The 20839-nt window shown below is 37.1% G+C and overlaps 1 protein-coding gene across 2 annotated transcripts in view; it reads right to left on the reverse strand.

Annotated features, from left to right (window-relative positions):
• The window catches only part of CDK8 (cyclin dependent kinase 8), a 96781-nt gene that overhangs the window by 22945 nt on the left and 52997 nt on the right, over positions 1-20839 (reverse strand). For both annotated transcript variants that reach the window (XM_007471452.1, XM_007471453.1), the window contains exons 3-4: positions 18326-18436; positions 14692-14832 (exon numbers count right to left, since the gene is read on the reverse strand). In XM_007471452.1, coding sequence (XP_007471514.1) covers positions 14692-14832; positions 18326-18436 — 252 coding nt within the window. The remainder of the gene's footprint in view (positions 1-14691; positions 14833-18325; positions 18437-20839) is intronic.

The raw sequence follows: 20839 nt of genomic DNA on the forward strand, positions 1-20839 counted from the left end.
CTGCTGAACAATGAAATAGATCAATGAGATACTTGTTTGAAGTATAATTATTTGATTGTTTGAAACTACGATAGCCTTCTCTTGCTTTATTTCTCCCAGGAAAAAAAACTGTTTGTAATTAAAAGAACATGCCCTTGTTTTACAGTCTCATGGTTTTTCTTCTTGTTTTATGTTGTTGTGCTCCAAAAAAAAACCCCACTGACATTTCCTAAAGCAAGATGTCTGTGTTACAGAGATAACCATTCCTGAAGAGGCTTTCTGTTCTCCAGGCTCTGTCACGACGGGAAACAGCACACTGATGATTCTGGCGTACAGCAGGGATGGCAGAGTAGTTTCATTTAAGGGGCCAACTCTGGTAGAAGACTAAGGACTGCAGGGAGCTGCATCTTGAGAAAGACAGGAATTGGGCTGGTCTGGAAACTTCCATCACCAATCAGAGGTACCTCACACAGGTACGGAAGTGCAGAACACTGGCATCTCTGTCAAGTTAACAACTTGTTATTCTAGGAGTAAAACCAGAGTCTTCATATTCACTAACGTTATCAAGGCAAAATGGAGACTCTGAGTCAACAAGAAAAGCTGGTTTTTAATGGATCTGTCTGTGAAAAGAAGACAGGGATCCCTAAGAAACCACCGTTAAGTGCTGTTCTCCAAGATTTTTTCAGAACTAAACTTACACACTATAAACAACACAACCTGGTGGCACACTTTCTGGACACTCAATGACTTTGTTTCAGTTTGGTTGTTAATCATTTTGTACTATGACACATACTGATCTGTATCTCAAATGGCACATTTTCAATTGATGTCTAATAGCTAAGAAAATATAATTCTGCTTTTACTTGGTTTTCTTTATTGTGTTCTAAGAGATTAATGTAGAATTTGTGTCTTTATGAATACTTACCATGAATATCTTCATCTTCTAGTACACACTGAACTTTTCTAGACATACATTTTTAGCAAATGGTTTTTCTTTTTTTTTCTATTCTTTTTATTTTTTGGCTGTGCCACACGGCTTGTGGGATTCTTAGTTCCCCAACCAGAGACTGAACCTGGGTCCTCGGCAGTGAAGCTTGGAGCACTAACCACTGGACCACCAAGGAATTCCCAGTGAATGTTTATTTTAAAATATGTTCTTTTATACAGCCCTAAATGCCAAGCAATTCTATTATATCACATTGCTTCACTCTATAATTTTTGCTCATTCTTTATTTAAAAAATTTTGTCAAAATCTGATTTAAAGAATGTCAAAGTACATAATTATATATTTCTATTTCCTTTTGTACAACTGCCAAATTGAACAAACCATAAGTTCTTTGGTGTATATCCATTATTTTAATCATTCTGCTGTTACAAAATATGTTTCAGTCTTCTGAAATAAAATATACTTTATCTGATACTATAATTTTTGTCTATATTTGAATAGACACAGACTTTAGACCAATAGTTCTCAACTTTTTTCTTCCCCTAAACATTTGAGGAATATAATAGACTTCTTCAGAAGATGAGGAAGTATGGTTAAATGGTTAAGAACAGGCTAAAAGAAAATCAAGGATGCTATCCGCTATTAGTTCTGTGACCTTCACCTCCATTTTCTCATTTATAAAATATGGATAAAAATAATGTCAAGTTAGTGTTGCAAAGATAAATGTTACTAATGCACATAGAAGACTTAATACATGCTTGATATATTAAAAGTCCAAAATATATTATAATGACAGCTAACACTATAATCTGTTAATAGTGACTCACAACTGAAGTGATTCTTAACTGAAGACTTCTGGGGGGCGAGGTAACCATGCATGATTGGATAATACCCCCAAGACGATTTCTCTACATCACCCTATGAGATGCCCCTAATTGCTTTTGATCACCTTTCTAGCTTCTAGTTACTTATGCCTTTTATTGATTAAAAAACTGTTTATTATTAGCAACAGCTTTTTAAGAATTAAAGTAATAAAAATACACATTCTTGTAGAAAATTAAAATACACAAAAGTACAAAGAAAGTAAAATTTATCTGAAACCTCACCTCACAGTTAGGTCATTACAAGTATTTTGGTGGACATAATTCCAGATTTCTCTATATTATTTACATTTATATAAATATCCTAGAAAGGCTTTTTTTTTTTTTGCGGTACACGGGCCTCTCACTGCTGTGGCCTCTCCCGTTGCGGAGCACAGGCTCCGGATGCGCAGGCTCAGTGGCCATGGCTCACGGGCCCAGCCGCTCCGCGGCATGTGGGATCTTCCCAGACCGGGGCACGAACCCGTGTCCCCTGCATTGGCAGGCGGACTCAACCACTGCACCACCAGGGAAGCCCAGAAAGGCTCTTTTGATTCCTATATTTGTTCACTCAACAGTGAACAAATAATAAATAAATGCATAGTACTATTGTATTGATCCTATTTTATTTAGCCTCCGCTATCATAGTTACTTAGGTTACTTTTAGAACAGAAAAGTTCCAGGACATTGTTAAATAATAGTGGTAACAGAAAGGTTAGAACGGAGAAGATAACAGAAAAGGTAACAGAAAAGATAACAGCTGTTGATTTGGTATGTACACTTTTTATGCTTAGAAGTTTCCTTCTTTCCTTATTTTTATAAAGAATTTCAATCAGAAATGAATATTAAACTTTGTCCAACATTGAATTTTGCAAAAGTTTTATATTTATAACTATTGAGATAACCACAGTGTTATACTCTTAGCATTATTAATATGAATTCTGTTAATACGTTTCCAAAGATTGAATCATCTTCACATTCTTGAAATGAACTTCATTTACTTGGAGCATAGTAGTATTCTTTTAACATTCCTCTGGATACTATTTGCTAATATTTTATATAGGATATATGCATAAATATTTATACATGACACTGATCTACTATCTTTATTAGGTTTGTGTCAGTGTTATGCTTTCTTCCTACAAAGTTATTAAGGGAACTTTCTTTCTGGAACAGTTTATATAATGCAGGATTAACTGTTGCTTCATGGTTGAAGCAACTGTGAAAAATGTGCATTTGTTACATTTTTTTAGAGGTAGCCCTGTGACAAATGTCTTTAAGTCTTCCATAGTTGCTAGTCCATTTAGTTTTTCTACCTTTTCCAGGGTCAATTACGGTAATTTGTATTTATTTTAAAATGTTTATTCTATCCAGGGTTTTGTAGAACACCAGAATAATTTAACAACTATTAAAGAAATTTAAAAGATAGTCAAAAATCATCCATCCTAATTTCAATGCACCAGAATCAGTTTTACAGATGACTTTTACCAACCTTTCAAGAATAAGTAATTCCTATATTATACAAGCTATTCCAGAGACTAAAATCATTTTCTGAATCTAGTATAATCATGATAACAAAAAAAAGAGTACAAACGGATCACTAACCAACTTCACTTGAGAATATAGACACAATAAAGTATTGGCAAAGGGAATCCAACAGCAACTGGAGAAAAAAAAAATCAAAACCAAGTAGGGCTGATCCCACTAAGACAAGGATGGTTCAACATTAAAAATGAAATAAAACCTTATAAATGTAAGCTACCATATTAACAGAATAAAGGAAATAGCCATATGACCATCTCAAAAGATGCAAGAAAAGCATTTAATAAAATCGATTCTTGATTTAGAAACAAACAATTTTATTGGATATAGAAGGGAACATTTTTAACCTGATAAAAGGTATCTACCAAAACCCTAGAACAAACATCACACATAATGATGAAACTTAACAATTCTTATTAAAGACAGAAAAACAGTTACCTCAATCATTTGCCACTGCACTAGTAATTAAGTCCTAGCTACTTACCATTACCAAATGTCAAGGGAAAAATGCACTTTATGTATTTTTACTTTCCTTTTAAATTTTTAATATTTCTGTAACTGGGTTATGTCTTTTAACTTCCATGGTATGACAGTCAAGTTGCCAGCATGTTTTCTATCTTACTGATATATAAAACAATGCTGCAGCTTTCAGCTCTCCAGTCTTTGCAGCAAGAAGACATAATAAATATTTAGGATAGATTTTGAGTACACCTGTCTCACAAGTAGGAGGCTACTGAGGAACTTTAGGTAGGGGAATGACATGGTGTGATTTGCTTTTTAGAGTGATCATTCTGATTGCTATGTAGATACTGGACCATAGGAACATAAGACTGCAAGTAGGGAAGATTCACTTGGACATTTTTTCAGTAATCCAGGTACCATGGATTTGAACAGTAGTGACAGAAATGATAAGAAGCAAAGTCAAGAGGCAGTAAGTGGACTGCAAAAAACTCAACTGTGTGAACTGTATGAACTGGGAGGTCAGGTTATTGTAGGGTTAATGAACAGGAATTCACGAATGAGCACACCTGGAAGTCCACCTGGAAAATCCAAATCCATATCCTGGCAGTGAGGGGTTTTGGAATCTCCCTGTTAGTGAGTACCTGTTCATTGGACTGACCCAGAGACACTGACCCAGAGACACTAGGAGGACTCCAGAATCTCTGCTAATTTGCTCCTCCCTTCATGGCTGTCTCTTCCCACAGCTGTTTCTCCCTGAAAACAAGCACTACAGGTCACTCTTATCTGAGAAAAGACACTGGTCAGATGACTGGGACCAATGCCAACTGCGCCACATTCAAATCTCAGTTATAGGACGGTCTTACTGTAGTTCAATCTGAGATATGTTTTGAAGGTAGCATTGATAAGAATCCAGTTATTCAATCAATAAATATTTATTGTGCAGCTAATATGTGCTACTCTGGGTAATAATGATACAGCAGTAAATGAAATGGATTAAGTTCCCGCCCCTAAGGTACTTATTCATAGTTCTAGGGCAACGTGATGATGGACTGAAGTAAAATGCACTTACTGAACATTTATTATGTGCCAGACAGTCCCAATACTTCAGATGACTATCAAAGAGATGAAAAGACAGGTCTGGCTCCATTTTATGTTAAAAAAAGAGAAAAGATACCAATGTATGTGACTTAAAACTCAGATAATCCTCTACTTCTAGTCAATTTTTAGTATTACTCAAAGATATTATCTTACACTCCATTTTTTTTAAAGGCTCAATTAAATTATTTAGAATATCTGTTCTTGATTGGTGAGAAATCTGACTTAAAAGATTCTAGTATTGTGCTGACAAAGTGTCTGAAAAGACTCAGACTCTAAGGAAAGCAGATTAGAAGCAATATGCAAACTAAGTAACATAATATTTTCATAATCAACTTGTAATCTGCCCATATAAGCAGGTACGATATTTGCAGCTGTGCTATACAGTAAAATTAAGTAGGCCACTTTTTCATTATGTAAAACAATAGAATGCAGTTCACTGTGTATGCTCAACATCAATATCAAAATTACACAAACATGGCACATATCAAGAAATCAAACAGACTGTTTACAAACAATCAAATACTTCCAAGAAAGAAAACTGCCCAATTGGTCATTTAAGTAAATAAACTATAGAATAAACACAATTCATTATGTTAACTAAAATTAATGCAAACCTCATTTGTTTGCCTTAAACCATTCTTATCAATAAAACCTATGCTTTATCTTCAAGCCTAAATTTTATGACCACAATTTTATATGTTTTACTAGTTATACAATTAGACAAATAAGAAAATTAGAGTAAATCCTTGGAGATTTATTTTCATTCACTCCCAGTAAATGAAGCAAATCTCAAGTAATAAGCAGTGATTAAACCTGACAGTCACAAAGCATTCTTCTTCAAAAAAGCTCTGTTGTAAAGAAACATGCTTAATACATTCCCAACACTCATTTCAAGGAAGCTAAGCACAGAGAAGGGCCAACAGCAGTTAGAACAGAGGCCAAGAACGCAGGCTCCTTTCCTCCCAGCTGGTCAATTATTTTGTTGCTTTGCCTCTTTCAGCATTTGGACAGTGGCAGGGTCCTTTCTGCCTTTTTCTTTCTTTTTTTTTTTCCTTTTTCTGTTTTTTTACCCTGAAGAAGGTACTGTCCTCTTTTTTTAGGCAGAAAAAAAAGTGTATGCATGGCTTTTTTTTTTCTTAATAGCAATCATCCTCTACCATAAAATAAATACACTAAACCACAATGAATATTATGTGTGAACTTTTAATAAAGACTAAATAGAATCTTCCTCTGTTTTCTTCTATATAACAATAATATATGTTAACTGCAAACTATTCAGACAATTTAGAAAGGTATTAAAGGAGGAAGGTGAAATTTGCCTGAAATTCTCCTACTCGTAAATAAACCCTACTTAGAAAAACATATTTCCTACAGGGCTACGGCTATTCAAAATTATATTATTATCAATGTCAAGAAATTTGCATAAAACATTAAACTACTTATAATTTGGGAAAAAGTGTTTTCTAAAGATTTGACTACTTTTTTTCCTTGATGTTCTCTTTTCCTAACCACATCAAGTACCTTTTGGGAAACAGTCTAGTGCAGCGGCTTTCAAACCTTTTTGAACACAACCCACAGGAAGAAAATCACTTAATATTGTATGACCATATTCACATATACCCAGGTATAAGTGAAACAAAAGTTCCATGAAACAATAATTTCCCTCAAGACATATGATGCACTCTGATATTTTCTCTATTCTACTCTACTCCATTAAAAAAATAAAAAGGCTGGTTGTGTTGTGTGATTTCCCAACTCATTTATGGCTTTTACAACCTGCAATTTAAAAATCATTGATCTAGAGGGAAAATTCCCTAAATTCAGTGACCCAGCTTTGAAAACACTTCTCTTAAGTAACCAGAATCAGGTCACTTAATCTCTTTCCTTCTGAGTCTTCCACTTATTGTACAGAGCTCAACAGTCAATAAGAAAATGCATCTAGGGAGATCAGCTCGGTGCTTTGTGTTGACCTAGAGGGGTGGGATAAGGGAGGGTGGGAGGAAGACGCAAGAGGGAGGGGATATGGGGATATATATATATATATATATACATATACACGTAGAGCTGATTCACTTTGTTATACAGCAGAAACTAACACAACACTGTAAAGCAATTATACTCCAATAAAGATGTGAAAAAGAAAGAAAGAAAGAAAATGCATCTAAAAAACCCAAACAAACCAACTAACCATATCATTGTGGGCAAACTTTAGTATTAGTAAGCAAAACTAATAAACCAGGCAATCTCACTCAAGAAGAATCAGATCCAAAATACCCCAATAATTCATCATGTTACCATCAATACATAATTAGGTGCCTTCATAAAGTAGGCCCTATGAAACTGAGTTTGAGTCAATGGCTCACTCCAAGATTTTGACTGTATTGAACAGGAAACCAACTCATCCTTCACCAAACAGCTAAAACCCCACCAAGTGATTCCAAGTTACCTAGTATAATCAAAATAAACTGCATGGCAGCGGCACTATCAGATTTTTTTTTAATAACTCAGATTAAAGCTCTGAAATAGCTCCAGCATCTTTTAAATACGTTTATGCAATGGCCCACTGGGCTATGTCACATCACATACTACACATGATAGCACATTCCCACTGGGATACTCCAAAGGAAATCTCTACAAAGATTTATTTTCTAGGAAATTTTACTATGGCAAAAAGCCACACAAAAAAACAAAGAGCCTATTTTGCAGTCAAATGCTCTGCCACTGAGCTATACCACCCCCCCCCCAAAAAAAACTATTTTGAATTGGTTTAGGGCAGGAGTGACCAACTAGCAGATAGTTGTAATACTCCAAAACACTCCAAATTTTGTATAAAGCCTTGTAATTCAGCTTAAACGAAAAAAGAAAACCACACAGTGAAAAGTTGTATTACAGTATATCTCACTTAATACTATATTATAGTCTATAATATAATACGCTATGTTATATTATCCACTTAGTGCCACAGGACAAAAATACAACCCTATGTGTCTGGTAGTTCCAAGTTAATTACCACTATGATAAAACCATTAAGGTAATAATTCAAATGGAATTCTGGACATTAGATCTTTTTTAAGTGGAACACGTTAATGACCATATGAGAAGCTGACATATACTTAACGAAAATTAGTGGTAAATACAGGCCAGTCGCCATAACTACTTCTCCACGTGCTATTAAGTTCCTTAGGAAACATGTCAAAAGCCCAAGTCTTTAATACTTACTTAAATACAAGTCTGATTTGAGTGTAAATCATTTCTGTGGTATATCTGATACACTGCATGAATATTTTCAACAAAAAGCACAAAATTCAGCCAACACTGAGTTCACTAGAAAATTTTAAATGAACAACTATTAGCTAGAAATTAAAATATTTACATTGTGATTAGTAAAGAACTGGTCAGTTAAATGTAGTATTAAAGTGAAACATGAGAGCTGCAAGTTCAGAACAGCTGGGATGTATAGGAGAAGGGAGGTATGGGCCCCTCACCTACAATTAAAGAATAATTCACACAGAAGGTACTTTAAGACGTTCTTGAAAAAAAGTGAGGGATGTAAACAAATTATGATGGAAATGTTCAACCCTTAAGATTAAAGGAAAAAATTGGAAAAAATAAATGACATGAAGAGAAGAACATCAGAACAGACAAAGGGCCAGGAAATAGGTCTCAGTGGGAGGAACAAAAATATGGGGTAGAGGAAGAGTGCAATGGAAAAGGTCAACAGATCAGTATCATTAGCTGAATGGTCTCTGAACTGACTGCTAAGATCGAGCTGAGCTCTTTTAGGTGGAAAGAGGAAGGCTACTGAAAGGACTTAAAATGTAGTATGAACAGAAAAGAACTTTTTCTGCACTGTTCCACTGCACTGAATCACAGAAGAGAAAAGAGTGAGTAAAAGGAAGAAACGCAGCAGAATCTCTGTGTCTGCAGATACGGACCAGCATCAGGTAATATCAGAGATAAGCTATGGAGAATAACCTTGGAGGCCACTTTGCTTCTGTTACAAATGGGCTAGTTCATTCATTCAACAAATATAAGCAATACTGTATACATTAATGTGTATTTTGCTAAGCGGCTGGGCAGGATACAAACATATACAAAGTCACAGTCTTTGCCCTCAGGAACTTACCATCAAACAGAGGACATACAATTACCAAAACGAGCAAGTGCCCCAGGGGTAGTTCAAAGTAACTGCTACAGGGTGTAGAAGTAAACATTCTCCCTCCCAGCTAGTGTGACTGGTGTGGGAGTGGGGGAGTGGAGGTGGAAGAGGAGTGCACTTTACTGATGAGGTAGCAGGAGCAGAGCTTTAAAGGATGAATAGAATTTCAGATGCTGGAGATGAAGGGAGCAGGGATTCAGGAAGGCAGGGCAACCTCGGGATTGGCTGGAAAATAACTATAAAGACAGAGAGAAAAGAAAAAAAGGAGACTGGAGCCAGACTGTACTGGTGGGTTTTTTTGTTTGTTTTTTGTTTTTTTTTACTTTTTGCGGTACGCGGGTCTCTCACCGCCGCGGCCCCTCCCGCCACGGAGCACAGGCTCCGGACGCGCAGGCTCAGCGGCCACGGCTCACGGGCCCAGCCGCTCCGCGGCACACGGGATCCTCCCAGACCGGGGCACGAACCCGCGTCCCCCACATCGGCAGGCGGACTCCCAACCACCGCGCCACCAGGGAAGCCCTGTACTGGTGTTTTTAATCTCCAGTTCACTAACACCAGCATGCATACGTTTGACAAGGGTTTTTCAAATTCTTAATCACAGAATTTTTCCTAGGAAAAGAAAAATTAACTGAGTTTTAAATTTCACAATTTCACAAGAAAACCATCCCTAAATTTAGAAAGTTTTATAAAAAGTAATCAGTTCTGGGCTTCCCTGGTGGCGCAGTGGTTGAGAGTCCGCCTGCCGATGCAGGGGACATGAGTTCATGCCCCGGTCCGGGAGGATCCCACGTGCCGCGGAGCGGCTGGGCCCGTGAGCCATGGCTGCTGAGCCTGCGTATCCAGAGCCTGTGTTCCGCAACGGGAGAGCCCACAACAGTGAGCGGCCCGCGTACCGCCAAAAAAAAAAAAAAAAAAAAACATCAGTTCTACTGAAAGAAGCCAGATAGAGTAAACTGGCTGGATGTCCTCACACAGGTCACAGTGGAGTCACTGTTAGTGAGAACTTCTCACACTCTGTCCGTGTGCTTTAACACAATCCAGGAGGACTACCTCTCACAGGAAAGAGTTCAGTCACTACTGCCAAATCAAACTTAGCTTCTACACAAAAAGTATCGAATATGATTTTGGTGCTTCAAGTTTTTTACTAGACTGGGCTCAGAAAAAAATCACCAAACTCAATACAATCAGGCTAACAGACTTCAAACCTTTCCTTATTCTGAGTCACTTAAACATATCTTTATTTGAAGCTTTCATAATATTTCACACTTAGTTTCTCTTTATGGTGTCTGGCAAAAAAATCTTAGTATTCCTTAAGCCAACAGAACACTCCTATTTTATATAAACAGCAGATAATGGGGGTGGGGTGGGGCGGATGGACGATGTGACCCAGCAATGCCTTTTCTCACATCACCTTAACAGGCGTCTTGGCTAACCGACTTGTATTGGGTGCTTATTTTATCTGTCACCTTGGCTGGACCACTGCCTGCGTATCTGGTCAAACAGTATCCTGGATGTTTCTGTCAAGGTGGTTTTGGATGAGATTAACAATTTAAATGGGTGGACTTTGAGTTAAGGGGATTACCCTCCATAACGTGGGTGGCTCTCATCCACCAGGTGAAGGCCTTAATAAAACAAACTGACCTCCCTGAACAAGAAGGAATTCTGCCAGCAGACTGAGTTTGGACTCAACTACACCTCTTCCCTTGGGTCTGTCAAACCTGCCAGCCTACCGGCAGATTCTGACTAACCAGGCCTCCACAACTGCCTGAGGGAACTGCTTAAAAGAAATCTCACTCTCTCTAATATACACACATTCTGTCTCTCTGGAGAACGCTGATTAATACAGATGGTAATGCCAGAACCAGGACTACAAACTATTAGTCAAACGATTTTAATTTCCAAGGAGAGGAGAATAAAGAAGAAAGGAGCAGGGTGTAGTCAAAGGAAACAACATAGCTAACTTACCCACACCTCTGTTTTTATTTCTCTCTACTTACGGCAAACAGATTAAGTGTGTAAGCAAACCAACTTATACATACATATTTTAATGCTCTAAAACTAAAAAGTTTACTTTGGATTCATAAATTATCTCACAAAATAAATACTGAATGTTTTTCCTTTCTAGCCCGTTTTTCTTAAAACATCCACACATGTGTACACATTACCACCTTCAGCCCAACAAGAGTTCCAGAATTATTAGATCTCTATTTCCTGCCAAGGATGACAGATCCCAGTTACTGAGTTACTGATCTGCTACTACATAATCATTAGTAGTGACAAAATTAATCTTTATTAAATAACAACTATATATATCAAAGAACTTCATAACTCTATCATCTCAAATCAGTATTTCTATTAATAATAAAGCCAATGTTATTAAGCAAAAGCTTCAGTAACATTCTGAGCTACTTTCAAATGGTGTTTTTAGTCTGCCTATGCCAATTATCCACCTTAATATGAAGTTTCTTGTGGCAAGTCAGCAACTTAACCAGTTGGTTCAATTATTAACATTAGAAATCTATGTAGGGAATTCCCTGGTGGTCCCAGTGGTTAGGACTCCACATTTCCACTGCAGGGGGCACAGGTTTGATCCCTGCTTGGGTAACTAAGATCCTGAAAGCCATGTGGCACGGCCAATAAATAAATAAATAAACAAACAAACAAATATCTACGCAGATCTATTAAGGTTGGTATCACCTCATTTCATCTAAACCTGACTGAAAGGAGCAAAGAATATAATTAACTCGCAATTATATTCATTCTCATAGGGTAAATAGCTCATCCGCAAATCATAACAACTATTTGAGAAGGGGTTAAAAAAAAGGCATAGCATACAGCTTCTAAAGAATGTTCTTCAGAGTAAATACTTGATTACTCCATATATGAATATCTTATGTAGCTATCGTTGAAAAACTATATAATATCAAACTCCAAAATTTAATTTCCAGCTGGCAGGAAGGTAGGCACATATTTTTTAAAAAACTATGATAATGAATCTTTCCTTCAAGAACTGAAGAATAATTCAAGAGGCAGATACCTGACACAGTAAGATCCAGCCTGGGACAGAGGTTATCGTTTTAAGGAGACGATGGTGCAGTGTGCCTGTGATGCACAGAAGGGTCAGGAGTTTGGAAAGATCACTAAGAAGTCACGCACAGACAGTATAGGAAATCACACTTCAGATGGGAAAGCCAAAGGAGGCAGCAGAAGAAAAACAACCGCTTACATTTTACAAAATATTTTGGATGAACACACTTTTAAACAGAGAGCAGTGGCATATCAAGAGGGGCACAGGAGTAGGAGCAGTTTGCCTCAGTGAACAGGAATATTTTATCACTGATACTGTTCAGAATGGCCAGCATACGGTAACAATAAAAAGTAACGGGCCTCCCTGGTGGCGCAGTGGTTAAGAATCCGCCTGCCAATGCAGGGGACACGGGTTCGAGCCCTGGTCTGGGAAGATCCCACATGCCGCACAGCAACTAAGCCCGTGCGCCACAGCTACTGAGCCTGCGCTCTAGACCCCACAAGCCACAACTACTGAGCCCGCGTGCCACAACTACTGAAGCCCACGCACCTAGAGCCCGTGCTCTGCAACCAGACAAGCCACTGCAATGAGAAGCCCACGCAGAGCAACAAAGAGTAGCCCCCGCTCACGGCAACTAGAGGAAGCCCGTGGGCAGCAACAAAGAACCAACGCAGCCAAGAATAATTAATAAATAAATTTTTAAAAAGTAACTACTTTTTGTCTGTTTCATTATTATTTTTAAATCAGCTACAGACAGTGCATCCCTCTGTCACCTGCACCTAAGTGCACTGCTCCACTGCATCTGTCTCCTGGTACACCACCAACAGAGACTTCTGAGATGACCTGCTCTATACTGTCTCTGTGCCAAAGACAACTTGTTCTGGCCGTATCAATACAAAGAGCTCTCCCAAGAGAGACACAAAAGAAATCAGACTTTGAAATTATTTTCACTACTGTAGTTAATACTAATGTGAGTAGTTCAGGTATATTATACATTAACATAAAAATTAAATACTGGTTTAAAAATCAGTTTGTATTCATCTAATGAACATACATATTTTAGTGATGAGAAAATACTTACATTAGAAAGAAAATGTAGCGTTATCGTAGCATAATTAACTCTATGGGGAAAAACCAGATTCTATTCTTTTAGAATCATAAAAATGGTCAGTAATTCAAAAGTAGTAATAGTTTTTCCCTAAGTTGACTCTACCCCTAAAAGCTGAAATTTATTTTCAGCTTCATAGAGAAACAAAGGATTATTATTATTTTTTTTTTTGCGATACGCGGGCCTCTCACTGCTGTGGCCTCTCCTGTTGCAGAGCACAGGCTCCGGATGCGCAGGCCCAGCGGCCATGGCTCACGGGCCCAGCCATTCCGCAGCATGTGGGATCTTCCCGGACCGGGGCACGAACCCGTGTCCCCTGTGTCGGCAGGCGGACTCTCAACCACTGCGCCACCAGGGAAGCCCGTGACAAAGGATTTTTCACATTTATGTTCTATAAATTCATTGTTTATAAATAAAATAACCTAATTCTATTAAAAATAAAGGAAAATTTTCTGCATAAGGGAAAAAGTTATTTCAACCAAATTTCTGATGTGTTATTGGTCCTACTCTAAATGGTCTCTAGATTTGACAATTGGAGATAAAATAACTACCACTAAACTTATTTCAAGGAGATTTAGTGAAGACAGATGAAAGAACTAGAAACTAAAACACCTGACTGAAGACCAGAGACTGAATGCATTAAACACAGAGCAGCCTGGAAAGAATATCTGCGTGAGGGGCAGAGCAGCTCCACCTCTAAGTTGGCGATGGGGTTTTTTCCTAATGTACACATGTGACTAGAGACCAAGTCATCACTTCCAGCATTGTGTTTATAACTGTTTGAAATGAAGGCACACCTTACTAGAGTTACTACATTATGCAATATGAAAGGGGAAAAGGGGAATTTGAGATTTACATAATTCAAATCTGTGAAGATTTAATGAACAATGCACCATTTAATCACCAATTTAATGCTATATGGGTTTTTTTTAAAAAGGGCATAAACTATTCTGCCATGTGAAATAAAAATAAAGTCAGTTTCTGAAGTTTCTAAATTCATAAAAATTTATTGCAGCTTAACATGACAAGGCACTCAATAATGTACTCAATCATGATTATTAAAGGCTGTTGGCAGAGAGACTGCTACTAACATAGTGGGTTTAAAAATAAGCAGATGAATGCTCCTCTTCTAATATACAACTTAGGATACAGTAGGCTCCAAAGGGCTATTTTCAAGTTAGTCATAAATATACCAACTTCTAGAGTTTGTCTGGCATATAATATTCAATGTAAAGCAGGCCAATACGTTATTTACAGACTTGAAAAAACCCCCGAAAGCTTAGCAAAACAAATGTGCCCTCTTTCACCTCTTAAGCACCAGCTTAATGTATGTCAAGAAGCAGGATGCATTACACAAAAGCACAAGGCTAGGCTAGTTTTGAGACTAGCATTCCCACTTCCTCTATAAGGTTTGCAGGCCTGTATAGCACTGATATCTAGAGAAAACTAAAAAATCATCCAACTCCAAATGCATCTTTCTGGCTTAAACCTAACTACATTTCAACTTACCAAATCCCTGTGCAACACCCAGTTAGCATGCAGGTAGTGAATCCCATCTAGGATCTGATACAATAGTGACTTCACCATTCCCCGAGGTAACTGTACTGGCTTCTTGTTTGCTTTAGAAGCTCTGTGAAACTTGATTATATGCTGAAAGAAAGAAAAATATCACCAGAAGCTTAAAAAAGGAAAGATAGTGTGATATATAATATTTTCCTAACAGATAAACACTCAGGGATTTCCAAAGATTTGAAAATATAATTTCACGTTCTGCTGGATAACATAAATAACCTTAAATTTTCCAAATAACTAGAGCTAAAATGTCATTTCCTAAGCATATGATACAGTCTCAGAAAATAAATGATGACAACAGAGAAGTAATGTGATTTTATTTTTAAAGTATAATTAAAAATTACTTTCAGAGTTACTTGACCCCCGTTTATCTGGTGAAAATTTTCAAGAAAAGAGTATTTTTTATTCTGCAGTGATTAAATGAAAAAAAAAAAAAAAGAACAGAGTTCTGGCTGGTTGACATAGCATAGATGTGGTACCTACTTACAATACATGAGTTATAAAGAAAGCAAATGGGAAAATATTTCAATTAAGTACACACAAGCACAAAGGAATAACACGTAGATGACCAATTCACACTGGACATAATTAGAAATATGAAAGCTCCTTCAGACGAGGAAAAAAAAAAACAGCCTTGCAACATCCATCAAAGCTTTCTAGGTATCAGTATAATGTTAGTGGACATCCGGTAAACACAATACCACTTTATAAACAGAAAAATCATTTTACAAATAAATGTACCTCAACAGAAACAAGATCCAATGTTTCAAACTCTTGACAGGTCTCATTTTAATTAAAGCACTCTTAAACTACAAGAAAATCTACAAGTCAGCTGCAGCCAACTCTGCTGTGTGCACCACTGTGCACATGCCTGTGTCTAATATGTGCAAGAGCAGACTCCTGACCAGTATTTGTGAGGGAATATCAGGCGTATTCTTGAACTTAATAAAAATAATTAAAAGAGTGAGATATTTAATATTATACATTAATCTTTTCATTTCTACTTTCTTATGATATAGAGGTAGAAAATGGGTAAGAAATAACTAATGACTAATGAGTGAAGGAGTTTTATCTTCCAAAGAAAATTTCAGAAGGTAAGGGGTATCAGTCAGTACATATGTAGTATGATTAATCTATACTTTCGTAGCAGCATTACATTATGTGAACTTCCTTCTCAGTAATTTTTTTAAAGTATTTAAGAAAAGGCAAACAAAACAGAGCTACAATAACTCTTAATAATCTAGACTGTTTGTCACCTATCCTAAGAAATGATGTGACAATCAAGTCTGTTCACCTTAAGAAAAACCAGTGGCCCTCAGAGCTTAGAAAAAGAAAAGATTGGGCTTCCCTGGTGGCGCAGTGGTTGAGAGTCCACCTGCCGATGCAGGGGATGCGGGTTCGTGCCCCGGTCTGGGAGGATCCCACATGCTGCGGAGCGGCTGGGCCCAAGAGCCATGGCCGCTAAGCCTGCGCGTCCGGAGCCTGTGCTCCACAACGGGAGAGGCCACAGCAGTGAGGGGCCCGCGTACCACAAAAAAAAAAAAAAAAAAAAGAAAAGATTAAAATACATTTTAAAAAATTAAAACCTGCCAGAGTAAGAATGAAAGGAACAAATATTTAGGGAGGTAAGATAATCAACTGATGCCATATACCACTTCTTTAGTTATATTTTCATTAGGGTATTACATATTACTTTTTTTACCAATATTTTATAACTACAAAAAACTACAGTAAGAGAATTTTTTACCTTCATTTTTATTCCAGGGCAATATAACAAATATGCCATATGTGTACCATAAGATGTCACCAACACCTAAGTGATTTTTTTAAATGACTCTTTTTACTGCAACTGTTTTCTTACCCTCTGCTGCCTTACCCCATCTAATTCATTTCAATATTCAAATTAAAATAAGAAAATAAAATGGATAAAGAATAGGTTTTAATAAAATTGAATCACCATTCGGTTTTTATTAAAATGAGCATTTAAAGTACTTATTTGGCTTAAGTGAGTATTAATAAGATGATGATAAAGCCAATGGTGACTATATGCACATTACATGCAGTATAATTTGTGAAAGCATAATTACACCTACATATAAAATTAAATATTACATACCAGTTTGTGAGAAACCATAGTGAATACAATGTGATCTCCTATGCTCAACTATGTTTTATTACAAATCACGTTTATAAACCAGCCTGGAAATTTTCTCATAAATTTGGATTACATAATTTGATTTTATGTTAGATTTCAGTATGATGAATGTTCAATTCAATACCAGCCACCCTGATTTAATGAATTTTTATTAACAGAATCCTAATTCGATTAGATTAGATCTCTTTTAAAAGAACAGAAGCCAATAAAAAAAAATATTTACAACCAGTATGAATCTTGGACAATAGTTTCATAAAACAGAGAGAAAATTTCAAGTGTCTATTTTCTGTCTGAAAACAGTTCTTTCCAGATAACTTACAAAAATAATTTGAATCAAACCGCATTTAGTCATGGAAAACAGGAATCTACAAACATTATGAAAATATTTTTTTCTAAATCTGAAAGCATATGACACCAAAATAAGTTTCAGTTTCTGAAGTCTGTTAAAGTTAAAATTATGTAAATGAGGATACTTCTGGAAATTAGTAAAAGAGTTTAAAACTATTTAACTATTTTCAGGAGGTGAATTTACTTTTAAACAGTTTTACTAGGATTTGTGCTAGTTTTATTTCAAAATTTTGTATTTGCATTTACGAACTGCAGCTGAATGAAAGAATAAATTATTTTGAAGATTTTGAAATTGAGCCAGGATACTATAATCCCTTGCATATGTTTTCTCTTTTATTTAGCTCAATAAATGCACAGTCACGCTAATTTAGTAAATATAGATAGGATGCAAAACACAGTGAAATATTTAAGGACCTTATTACTTGGTAAATATCAGAAAAATATATCTCACAGCACTGAAGTAGTTGCTAATGAATTAACTTGACGTAATACTGGGTTTTGTTTACTTGTTTTGTTTTTTAAACTGAAATCTGTGTTAACATGTTCTTGACCCAAGACTGATCAGGATATAAGTTTTGTATGTTTCAAAATGATTTGGGCTATCCTATTATAGATTTTCATCTATATATATCATTAATCTTACCCCCAAGATGGCCTTTCAGGTTTTTTAAAAAAATCTAGCTGTTATATTTAATAAAGGAGTACATTTTATAGTTCCTTAAGGCTTCTGTAAATCATATTTTAAAAATAATCTGCTGACGGCTTCCCTGGTGGCACAGTGGTTGAGAGTCCGCCTGCTGATGCAGGGGACGCGGGTTCATGCCCCGGTCCGGGAAAATCCCACATGCCGCAGAGCGGCTGGGCCCGTGAGCCATGGCCACTGAGCCTGCGCGTCCAGAGCCTGTGCTCCGCAAAGGGAGAGGCCACAACAGTGAGAGGCCCGCGTACCGAGAAAAAAAAAAAAATGTAAATCTCATACGAAGATGAGCTCCCAAAATTGTTTTCAGTCAGTCCCTCTTAATCCCCAACTGAAACCATGGCTCCATGTCCACCAACAATTCACCTTACCCAGAGGTCATGTTCAGCGTAGTCAAACAGAAGCCATACTTTCCTATCAGCATGAGACAGAAACACCTTCTGAAGAGAGATGACATTTGGATGCTTAAGCTCTCGAAGTAACTGCAAAACAAAGGAGATTCATTAAAAATCTTTGCCATAAAAATAGCATTAAAAACCCCATACCATTTGTAATTCAAAGGCAATACAAACCTAATGGCAATCAATCCTAAAATTCTAATAAGTACCCATACAATTTTGAGATGCCCATAAAAATGAGTAAAAATCAGTGGAGAAAAGATACTGAAAAGATATAACTGTGTAAATCTGTCTGTATGGTTGCTATTGTTTAGTTGGTTTCTTTTTTTGTTTTGTTTTAATGTTTTTATTATGGTAAAATATATACATAACATAAAAAATTACTATTTTAACCATTTTCAGTTCAGAAGCATAAGTACACTCACAATGTTGTGCAACCATCCCCACTATCCATTTTAGAACTGTTTCATTTTCCTAACAGAAACTCTGTACCCATTAAACAATAACTCCCCACTTTCCTCTCCCCCTCAGCCCCCGGTAACCTCTATTCTACTTTCTGTCTCTATGAATTTGCCTATTCTAGGTACCTTATATAAGTAGAATCATACAGTATTTGTCCTTTTGTGTCTGGTTTATTTCACTTAGCATAACGTCTTTAAGGTTTATCCATGTTATTGTTGCATGCATCAGAATTGCATAGCTTTTTAATGGCCAAATATTGGGTTGGCCAAAAAGTTCCTTTGGCTTTTAAGTATAAATTAAAGACACATTTTTCATTTTCACCAAGAACTTTACTGAACAACGTATTCACCGTTTTGCTCCACTACTTCTGCCATTTTTCAGGCAACTTCATAATTCCATCTTCCCAAAACTTTTTATCTTTTTGAGCAAAGAACTGTTCCAGGTGCCTTTTACAGTCTTCCAGGGAATGGAAATTTTTTCCATTAAGAGAATTTTGTAAAGACCGAAATAAATGGAAATCCGAAGGTGTAACGTCTGGTAAATACAGCGGATGAATCAGAACTTCCCAGCTAAGCTGTAACAGTTTTTGCCTGGTCATCAAAGAAACATGTTTTGCATTATTGTGATGGAAGATCATGCATTTTGTTGACTAATTCTGGAAGCTTTTCGTCAAGTGCTGCTTTCAGTTGGTCTAACTGGGAGCAGTACTTGTTGGAATTAATCGTTGGGTTTTCCAGAAGGCACTCATAATAGAGGACTACCTTGCAATCCCACCATATACACAACCTTCTTTGGATGAAGACCAGCCTTTGCTGTGGTTGGTGGTGGTTCATTTCGCTTGCCCCACGATCTCTTCCATTCCACATTATTGTACAGTATCCACTTTTTTTTTTTTTTTTTTTTTTTCACTGCTGGGGCCCCTCCCGTTGCAGAGCACAGGCTCCAGACGCGCAGGCTCAGTGGCCATGGCTCATGGGCCCAGCCGCTCCGCGGCACGTGGGATCTTCCCGGACAGGGGCACGAACCCGTGTCCCCCGCATCGGCAGGCGGACTCTCAACCACTGCGCCACCAGGGAAGCCCCAGTATCCACTTTTAATCACCCATCACCATTTGTTTTAAAAATGGAATGTTTTCACTACATGTGAGTAGAGAATCACTTGCAGAGATACCTTCAAGAAGGTTTTATTCTCTTTAACTTATGCGGAACCCAAACATCAAAGCGATTCACACAACCAAGCTGGTGCAAATGATTTTCAACGCTTGATTTGGATATTTTGAGTATGTCAGCTATCTCCCAAGTGATGTAACGTTGATTGTTCTCAATAAGTTCTCGATTTGGCCGCTATCAACTTCAACTGGTCTACCCAACCGTGCAGCATTGTCCAGCAAGAAACCTCCAGCACAAAACTTCGCAAACCACTTTTGACACGTTCAATCAGTCACAGAACCTCCTCCATACACTGCACAAATCTTTTCTTCGTTTCAGTTGCGTTTTTACCTTTCTTGAAATGATAAAGCATAATGTGCCAAAAATGTTGCTTTTTTCTTCCATCTTCAATATTAAAAGGCTACACAAAAACTCACCGATTTTGATTTTTTTTTTTAAATGCACACTAATATGACAGCTGTCACAATACAATCTAACAAAATTGTTTCTAATGAACTTAAAGACAACTCAGTGTTACTAGAGCTGTCTTATGGGAAAACTGAACAAACTTTTAGGCCAACCCAATACATTCCATTCCATTTATATACCACATTTTGTTTATTCATTCATCAGCTAATGGACACTGGTTGTTTCCCCGTTTTGGCTACTGTGAATAATGCTGCTATGAACATTGGTGTACAGGTACCCGAGTCCCTACTTTCAATTCTCTGGGTAAATACCTAGGAGTGGAATTGCTAGATCATATGATAATTCTATGTTTAACTTTTCGAGGAACCACCAAACTGGTTTTTACAGCAGTTCTACCATTTACATTCCGGTCAGCAATGCATGAGAATTCCAATTTCTCCACACCCTC

This window comes from Lipotes vexillifer, unplaced genomic scaffold (genome assembly GCF_000442215.2).
Source record: "Lipotes vexillifer unplaced genomic scaffold, Lipotes_vexillifer_v1.1 scaffold543, whole genome shotgun sequence".
In the NCBI taxonomy this organism is placed as follows: domain Eukaryota; kingdom Metazoa; phylum Chordata; class Mammalia; order Artiodactyla; family Lipotidae; genus Lipotes; species Lipotes vexillifer.